This window comes from Populus alba, chromosome 17 (genome assembly GCF_005239225.2).
Source record: "Populus alba chromosome 17, ASM523922v2, whole genome shotgun sequence".
Lineage (NCBI taxonomy): Eukaryota > Viridiplantae > Streptophyta > Magnoliopsida > Malpighiales > Salicaceae > Populus > Populus alba.
This window is the reverse complement of record NC_133300.1, coordinates 2980695-2989735: the sequence shown is the minus strand read 5'-3', so window position 1 is coordinate 2989735 and position 9041 is coordinate 2980695. Positions and strand designations below refer to the sequence as shown.

The window sequence follows — 9041 nt, the reverse complement described above, 5'->3', positions numbered from 1 at the left end:
ATATATTTGATCGAATGACAAGAAAAACATTTGTTTTTGTGCTCTTGTTGATGCATGAACAACTAAAGCAAAGACAAATGTATTTGGTGGTTGCAAGTCCTGTCAATGTCATGCCTCGTTTAATCACAAATCAAGTCAAAATGTAAATATCTATCTTAATTTGATAACACCATTGAATCTTTGTAGGTGGTTAATTACTAGAAGTTAAATTATTTTCTGGAGTGCTTGATTACATCATTTAGAGTCACTAGTCTAATTATTCCGATTAACCTCGCCTCCCTTTTCCCGTATGAACTCAAAAGGCCTTGGAGAATCGAAAAGAATATGCGAAGGATGAATATCGTTGTGAAATTATTCAATTTGCACATGCAAAGAGTTAATCGACGTGTGAAGAACATCCATGGTTGATGTTCTGATCGTGTACAGAAATCAATGGAGTCCTTCCATGGCTATTTCTTTAGTTATCCTGCATGGAAAACTAATTAAGCCATGGCTGTTTCTCTGATATAATCTACACTCATGGCTGTGATTTGAAGTATATATGCCTAGCTACCACATGCTGTGTTCTTCAACATATAACCTAATTGCCAATGCATTTGAGTAGTAATAATTAAGTGTGATTGTAAATAACTGCTTACATTTGTACCATATATGAACTATGAAGCGAAGGGAACCCGCTAATTAGAGTTTCCAGCAGACAAAAAATCAAAGAAAGGAAAATTAGCCTCTCTCTGATGTAATTCGCTGGCTTCCTGATCTACCTCAACATCATCTCTTCTAGCATTGTCGAGGGCTTCGCTTTTGCTAGAATCAGACTCTACTTGGAGAAAATCATAGAACTCCAGAGGTTTACCTGCAATATATATTTACACAAATTGTACATGCATTAAGAAATCGATTAAAAAAAACAAAGTGCATAATCAAGAGAAATTAAGATATAGAAAAACGTCTATATTTCATCATGAAACTTGAAAATTGCTGGATGATCTAGTCCATACGGATCAAACGGGCCATACATTACAAAAATCCATGCACTTCTGTATGAAAACAATAACGTTGCATGGATTCATGGGATTCATAACACCAACCAATCAGATAGTTTTGATGCGCTTGAACTTGGCCTGTAAAATACTTTTTTCATAAACTAAAGTTTTTTTCATTCTCTACCTAGCTAGGAGTGTAAATTTTCATGTTTGATGGTGATCTTCTTTGGTTACCTTCATGATGGCTAGTATTTTCATGGAAAAAATACGGATAGTTGAGACAGAAGGGACCATGATAACAATCGCAATAACTTTCACAGAGTTTGTGGAGAAATGATGGCGCAAGCTGGTTCCTTGGCTCACAATTCACGATCCTCATCACGTCTTGATTTGAGAAAGAATGAGTCTGCTCATTGACTAACAACGCTTGAGAAGCTGCTCTTTTTGCATGAATCCTTGATCTTTCTCTGCATTTTCTTGCCATGATTATATGCCAATGGTTCTTCACAGCATTATCAGTGCGACCAGGAAATTGCTTTGCAATAACAGCCCATTTATTGCCATGAATCTGCTGACAAGCAAGAAGCCTCTCTTCTTCCTCTTCTGTAAAAGGGCTTCTGTTGATTCTCGGATCCAACTGATTAAACCATCTTAACCTACAACTCTTCCCTGATTTGATTTACAATTTTTTGGTTAGTTACTAGTCACAATCTTACATGTATACATATATAGGTATATTCCAGTTTTTGCAAGTCTAAATTCTTTTTAAATAAAAAACCAACCATCATGACCGGTTCAATCATCCCTAACAAGAGTGCTAATAAATTATATTAATTGGAAAATCATGGATTAATATAAAATTGTAATATTCACCTGATTTTCCTTGAAGCTTTTCGGCTATGGAGTTCCAATTGTGAGGACCATACTGATCCACCAACTTGCGAAGCTTCTCATCTTCAGCCGGCCTCCAATGGCCTCTGGTTCTCATCTGATGAAGATCCTCTACCTTAAGATACAACAAGAAAACATACAGTTGGAAAAAAAAGAAAAAAAAACCCTAGCTATATATGCTCAAAGCTAGGGTTCTTTACACCATCTACACTTAGAAAACCCTAGCTAACTCCTTTCTTGCTATTCTATCTTTTTTTTTAACCATCATCAATACATATGATCAAAGTTTTCTAAGGCTGGGGACAAAGAGATACAAAAGAAAGCAATCAGAGATGGTGATCAAACAATAATTTGGTGGCAAAGTAGACAAGTATGGAAAGAAAATATACAACGATCGATGTGGATCTTGAGAGAGATGTCTTGATCATTCGTTAGAGAGATGGGAAGGTTTGGACCGACTTTTACAAGAGGTTGATGCAACTTCTGGGCTAACAAATACAGTTCTAAGTCATCACCTGCGGGCATAACTTAATCTGTTGTCTGTGTTTGTGAGAGAGAGGGAGGTTGAAGGGATCCTTTCATCATCTTCGCAAGTTTCTAAGCAGCCACAACTTTCTACTTATAGCCCACCTAGCATTCTTTATCTCCTTTCCCCTTCAACTATAAAATATAATTAAGTAATATTTGAGCAAAGAGATATTGGTTAGTTTTATGTTCTCTTTGTACAAGTTATATATATATATATATATATATATATATTTATATATATTGTAATATATTGACTTGCAAGAAAAACAATTGTGGTCTTATTGACTAGCCATGGCATTCTCTGAATCTGGTGGTGTTTCAAGAGAAATTACTGGCCGGTTAATACTTCATATTTTATTAGAAACATTGTTTTTAAATATCTTGTTTATAGTCTAATTCAACTCAAAACTCAATTAGTTACGATTTAGTTAAGTTAACTCTTAAATTTATATATATAATTTAAAATAATATAATTAAAGAAAATTATTGACGAATTATTTTATATAGATACAATTAACTAAAAGATGATATCGTAGAAGATTGACGGGCCTTGTTGATTTAATTTATTAGGAAATTTCGAAGTGAATTTTAAAGAATATAATTTGCAATTCCATTTAGGGCAAATAGAGGAAATTAAGGTTGGTGAGTTTGTTAAGACTTTGTGAGGTTTAAAAGGGCATGAGGTGGGTTTTGAGGATTTATTAGGTTTTGACGATCACCCTCAATTCCACCTAATTAAATGACATTTTGGCTTCCAAATTCAGAAGCGCACGTGGAGGTAGATACATTCTTAATAGCTTAATTCTTTCGATTTCATCAACTAGTCCTTAATTAATACCTAATTAGAACTGTAATTGGACTTGCAAAATTGAAGATATATACATTTTTAACAACATTTATTTTGTGGAGATACAATTTATTTATTTTTTTTTAAAAAAAATCAATAAGCAAATTGAGATTGTGCATGCTAGAACATTATTGTCTTTTTTTTTTACTTGAAAAGTAAAACATTGCCGGGCTGTGAAGAAGTTATATTTACTGTGTTATTAAACTAATTTGGTAATTCAATTCAAAACCTATATATGTTGGGTTGAGTTTTATATTGAATTGAGTGAGAAGTGACTCGATTAAATTGATTAACTTAACAAGTCAACCCACACTTAATCATTAGTCAAAAACCGAGTAAGATTTTGGATTGAATTTTTTTAAAAAAAAATTCAAAACAATATCATTTTAATTTTAAAAAAATAATATTGAAACAATGACTAGCCGGTTTAGATTGACTTAGTCAGAAACCGTTGACAAAACAATATCACTTAGATCGTGACCCGAGCCTTAAATAAGATCATAGATCGGGTTAAGTTTTATAATAGTGATACACTAGATTGTTGTTTTGCGCTATACGTACTGCGTATCGAATCAAATTTTTTTTTAATATAGAAAAAAAAACTTAGGTGTAGCTAGCTAAAATTTTTCTAATAAAAAAAATAAATTAAATCGTGTGGAATAAACTCGGTGTGACCTGAATAACTTAACGGGTCTAAAGGCAACTCAACGATTGGTAAAAACATAGTTTAAATCACAAAAATTCAAGAATATATTTATATATTGAGATGACAATATATTGGATTGATCCGGTCAATCTGAATTAACATTTGTCAAATTTATGACCGGATCATGAGACATAATAATTTCATATAAAATAAATCAAAATTATAAAGCTCAATTATCAATCAATTCAATATTAAAGAATGGAATTGAAAAAAATTAATAATAAAAAAGAAAAAACAACTCAAGTCAACTCGAGTTAACTTGTCAAATACACAACATAGATTCATGAGAATAGGATAATCTAATAGAAAGTAAATAAAAACAAAACATGAATCTCAATTCTCAATAAACACATTATATATTGAAAGGATAACATCAAAAATTCAAAAAAATAACAAAAAAAACTTGTGATACAAATCATGAAATCAGAAATAATTTTATATAAAATAAATCATAATAAATCATAAAATTTAATTTATCAAAAGAAATTCATCTTTTTAAGCCTTGGGCAACCATATTCTTGAAATTAGGAAAGCACCTTTCATCTTACACCAACCTCCATCCCAAGAAAAGCATTTTCCCAATTGAGATTAGAAACCGTCACTAGCTAGCTACGCATTAAATCGTTTCTTCAACTCTTACCAAAACAAGATTTATTTTAGGGCTTAACATTACCTAACATTTTCAACTGACCTTCAACAATCACACCAAAATCATAGCCTTCTAGGGTAGGCATTGTATTCTAATTTTGGCTTCGAAAATGGTGAGACTCTAACATCCATGTATTTTCGAGGCTTTGTTCTCCGCAAGATTTAAGTTTTTGAAGTTATTTGTTAAGGCCCTCAAATTAGTTCTATTCGGAATTTGTTATATTTTTTAGGTTAATTTAGAATTTACTTTCTATTTAATTTATAATTTTTATTCTTATTTTTCATGTTTTTGTTTAGGGACTTTTTTTTCCCGGAAGAGTTTAATATTTAGTTTTGAATAGAAAAAATATTCAGTAATAAAAATTCGAATCAAAATTCTTTATCGGTGGAAGACGTAGAACTCTATATTTATTTACGATTATCGTTCTTTCTTGTATTGTTTTTGTTTACACCAGAAAAATTATGCAGTGTAACTCTCTTAGGATTTACTGAATTAATGAATTTTACTGAATTTTCTTGATATTGTAGACTATTCTTGAAGGAAACAAGTTGAGGCAGTGACTGGAAACATGTTTACTCAAAACTTACATCAAGAAATGGACGCTCAATTTGTACAATATCAGAAAAAAAAAAAAAAGGAGTGATGGAAGGCATACAATGCAAGAACTCAAATTTTAAACCTCTTGGGAGAAATTATGAAACGGGAGAGAGGCAAGACTGAAAGGATTGATGAGAGATGAAGATTTTGGTAGAGTCTCATTCTTCTTCCAGTTCAAGGCCTGGTATGTATTCCAAACTGACATCGAAAACTACAGGACTATTTGGTGCCACCCTTGGCCTTCCTGGAGCTGAAGTGAGTCCTTTTGGGAATGCCAGCTAGAAACAAGAACAAGCCATGAAAACAACACTGTTAGAAGCTTAATTGCAGATAGGCTTTCTTGTTTGGTTGTCAAGAAAACACTCATCTTGCGATGGCAGTCCATGGATCAATATGTATAAATCCATGGCATTAAGTTTTGGAGTTTTCTCCTAGCTCTTTAAACCTCAAGAAAGTGCATAGCAGAGAAGGGTGGGATTTTATGTCTGACGATGATGCATCATCGGTATGCATAGGATCCAACTAATCTAGGCCAATGCAGCTGATGGGATATACATTCTGCAGTTATCTACTGTTTTTTTTTTTCTTCTGGTTGGAAAATGAGTAAGAAGTGAATAAATTACAGGTAAATGGATAGATATGTATGAAGCCATGGCATTAAGTTTTGGGATTCGCTACTAGCTCTTTAAACCTCGAAAAAGTCTGCTGATGCATCGTCTGTTTGACGGGATATCCGTTCTGCAGTATCTACAGTTTTTTTCTTCTGGTTGGAAAATGAGTAAGATGTGAATAACTTACCGGTCCGGGAATGTAGAGCCGGCGCTTCCCTCCAGCTTTCATGCTTAGGATCCCTTCATCAAGTCCCTTGATCACCTATTCTAGTCATGAAAATTGAAAAAGTCAATGACGGAGCATTCCTGATACTCGTATTCCAGTCACCAGAGTGCGGCTATAGTCTATATGACATTATGCAATGCTGCTTACCATGTAATGAAATTTAGAGATCATTCAACAAGGTAAGGAACATTTGGCACTATCTATCTACTCTCAGATCACATGCATCAAAACCTATCTAAAAGGTTAACTGAATATTTATAAATACGTGTTAAAGAACCAATCTCAATTCCCAAAAATTAAACTATTAAGTGAGGTTCCAAGGATATAATTTATATTATTCTCTTTAATACATCCTCTTAAGTGAAAGCTCTTTAAACTTAAAACTTGCATAGACGTATATTACCTCGTGCTTTAATTTTTTTTTATCAAATAAATAAGGAAATGGTGAAGATTCGAACTCGTAACCGCTTAGGTTATCAAGACTTTGATACCATGTCAAAGAATTATCTCAACCAAAAACTTAAACTTTTTAGATGAGATTCCAGAATATAATTTATATTATTCTGTAACAATACGTAATAGAATAAAATCAAAATTTGCAGTTGTTAGCACACTTGAAGCTAAAAACAGCAAACCCAGTTTCATGATCAGTGGCACGGCCCAAGCTTAACATGGATTACCATCTATGGAGCTTACCTGACCGGAGCCAACACGAAAGATATAGATCTGCCCCTTCTCCAATGAACTGCAAAATGTAAGAGGAACAATTTTAGAAGTAGAGCAAGTTGCCCTTGCTAATAAGTGCAAGAATGAACACCAAAACAGCCGATCTTTTAGGCCGAAAACTGGCCACAGCTGCCAGTTCTCCTCTGTCCCCTTCATCCAAGAGTTTCTTTTTTTGAATGAATAAATTTCTATCAGGAAAAAATAACTTAGCAGGAGATACCCTGCTGACAAAACAGAGAGCTGTACGAATCTCAAGCAAAGAATCAAACAATTAGCGGCACAATCTAGCTACAATCAACCCCCGCAATTGACAAATTTCTAAGAGCGCCCAGGCTTCATTACAGCTTCCTTCAAGAACTTGGATTTGCACAATCTTTGTTGCACAGCTTGAATATTGGACTTCAGGATTGAACTTTCAGTAGCAGCATCAGCAAATTTGCATTCTATTGTTTCTTTCTTTCTTTCTTTCCATATGTGTGATAAATGAATGCACACCTTGCGTTGCGCAATGTAACAGCAATAGATCCTCGTTTCTTTTTTCATCCAAATGTTTATCACTGGTATCCCTAATTAATCATTAGAAAAAATAAAAATAAATTACCTGTCAAATATTTGCCCAGATGGAACCATGGCCACATAATTAGCAGCAACCTGTGAGCATGATGATACTGTCATTAGATGGGGTGGACATATGAAAGAACAAACTGTTTTCGAGTGAATTTTTGTCCTTTCAAAACATAAAAGACAAGAGGACATGCCCCGATTATCTCATTCTTTTCGATTCCAAGACAATAACTAAACATTATCCAAGGATTCACCTAGTAGTTAATGAAGCATGTTCCTGTTCTTGAGTTTCTAGGTTCGAATCTTGGGATCAATGTTCAAAAGAATTTATTAAATTTTTTTGAATGCACGAGAACGATATAGGGGAGTTCCCATTCAAGATCATCCGAGGAGAGAATTTAATCTTAATTGGCATGCAAGCTGTAGCAAGAATACTCCTCACTGTCGGACAAAAAAACAGCTACAAATATGGACTGATCCTAGTATAGATTGGTGAATCTTAGAAGCCAGAAATGGTCATTAGAGCCCTTGGACACCATATCATACATGATATCCGAAGTCTCAATTAATTTATCTGGAGGTCTATAAAGGGTCAGTAAGAAACCCATGGAAACACTAGAAGCTGAAGAAGATGGAACACTAGAGAGCAAGAGACTGATAATGGCGAGGATGCCATTTCTTTCTCAAATTGCTGGCTAGCTAATTCAGGTGTGCCAGAGGAGAGAGAACAAGTCTACACACCTGAAAACCAACTGGAGGACTAGGGCCTTGACCAACTTTAATGTCCTTGAACTGCAACCCAGACTCTGTAGTCACCATTGGCACCTTCATGAAAAAACAGGATTAATGCAACCCACAATTTGAAAATGATCAGTTTTTAACAAAAAGGGTCCATGTAATCTCACCATACATTTTCAAGCTCTTTCTCACAGGTTTCATCGCACAATCTTGGCTTATCTTCTGGTGGCAATCCAGCTCCTTTGGCAACATTATCAAATGAGCCAATATTACAAAGAGTTGAAACCCCAAATACCAGCCCAATTACACAATCCCTTCTCTTAATCAAACCTGTATCCACCTTCTTCTCTCTTGCTCTTGAACCTCTACTTCTTAGTTCCAAGTTTGAGCATTGCACACTAATGTTCATCAAACCTTGGACTTTGTCAAAGACATTGACAATGCCATGTCTTTTGGTAAGTAGAGTAGTTTTGACAGAAGATGAACCTACCACAATAAATATGAAAAATGAACATGATTGCAGAAACGAAGTAGTGGAGAAAGCGAAGAGGAGATTGATTAATTACCAAGTGGGAGCAGAAGAGATGAAGGAGAAGAAGAAGAAGAAGAAGCCATTTTTTTTTGTTTTCTTGAGAAAAATGAGTGAGGAGGAGGAGCCTGCAATGTCTGAAAGTGGATAACGAAATCTTGTTGGTTATTAACTGTTGCTGACTTGGCTCTTCTTGGGTCACATCCGTGTATTAAGTTTGCTTCTTCTTCTTTTTTATATATATATTAATATTTCAAGAAAAAAACACAATGTAAATGAAAAACAAAACACAGAAATGTGGTTTAATGAGAAATAATAAAATGTTTGTTTTTATTGTTGAATTGTATTTAAAAAAAAATTAGTTTTAAATTATTTTTTATGTTTTTTAATTGTTTTAAAGTGTTAATATCAAAAATAAAAATATTATTTTAATATATTTTCAAATA

At 33.8% G+C, this 9041-nt stretch overlaps 2 protein-coding genes across 2 annotated transcripts; both read right to left on the bottom strand.

The window, feature by feature from the left end:
• Nucleotides 1–576: 576 nt before the first annotated feature.
• LOC118027861 (transcription factor MYB52) lies at nucleotides 577–2541 on the bottom strand. Its single transcript, XM_035031348.2, has 4 exons — nucleotides 2390–2541; nucleotides 1857–1989; nucleotides 1218–1652; nucleotides 577–853 (listed from the first exon to the last, which is right to left on the bottom strand). The coding sequence occupies exons 2-4, from the start codon at nucleotides 1969–1971 to the stop codon at nucleotides 678–680; spliced, it is 726 nt and encodes a 241-aa protein (XP_034887239.1). The 5' UTR covers nucleotides 1972–1989; nucleotides 2390–2541; the 3' UTR covers nucleotides 577–677.
• A 2620-nt stretch (nucleotides 2542–5161) lies between these two features.
• On the bottom strand, nucleotides 5162–8782 carry LOC118027862 (peptidyl-prolyl cis-trans isomerase FKBP16-3, chloroplastic). Its single transcript, XM_035031349.2, has 7 exons — nucleotides 8633–8782; nucleotides 8239–8552; nucleotides 8070–8153; nucleotides 7366–7415; nucleotides 6735–6783; nucleotides 6000–6074; nucleotides 5162–5479 (listed from the first exon to the last, which is right to left on the bottom strand). Exons 1-7 carry the CDS (start codon nucleotides 8679–8681, stop codon nucleotides 5360–5362), a joined length of 741 nt encoding a protein of 246 aa, XP_034887240.1. The 5' UTR covers nucleotides 8682–8782; the 3' UTR covers nucleotides 5162–5359.
• Nucleotides 8783–9041: the final 259 nt, after the last annotated feature.

Bases quoted from the DNA above. Each gene is read 5' to 3' on its own strand.
- LOC118027861 (XM_035031348.2), bottom strand. From the start codon at position 1,971: ATGAGAACCAGAGGCCATTGGAGGCCGGCTGAAGATGAGAAGCTTCGC. The intron at 1,653-1,856 runs GTGAATATTACA...AAATCAAATCAG, and splicing joins AAAGCTTCAAGGAAAATCAG to GGAAGAGTTGTAGGTTAAGA. The intron at 854-1,217 runs GTAACCAAAGAA...TATATATTGCAG, and splicing joins AAATACTAGCCATCATGAAG to GTAAACCTCTGGAGTTCTAT.
- LOC118027862 (XM_035031349.2), bottom strand. From the start codon at position 8,681: ATGGCTTCTTCTTCTTCTTCTTCTCCTTCATCTCTTCTGCTCCCACTT. The intron at 8,553-8,632 runs GTAATTAATCAA...TTATTGTGGTAG, and splicing joins ATCTCTTCTGCTCCCACTTG to GTTCATCTTCTGTCAAAACT. The intron at 8,154-8,238 runs GTATGGTGAGAT...TTTTTCATGAAG, and splicing joins GTGAGAAAGAGCTTGAAAAT to GTGCCAATGGTGACTACAGA.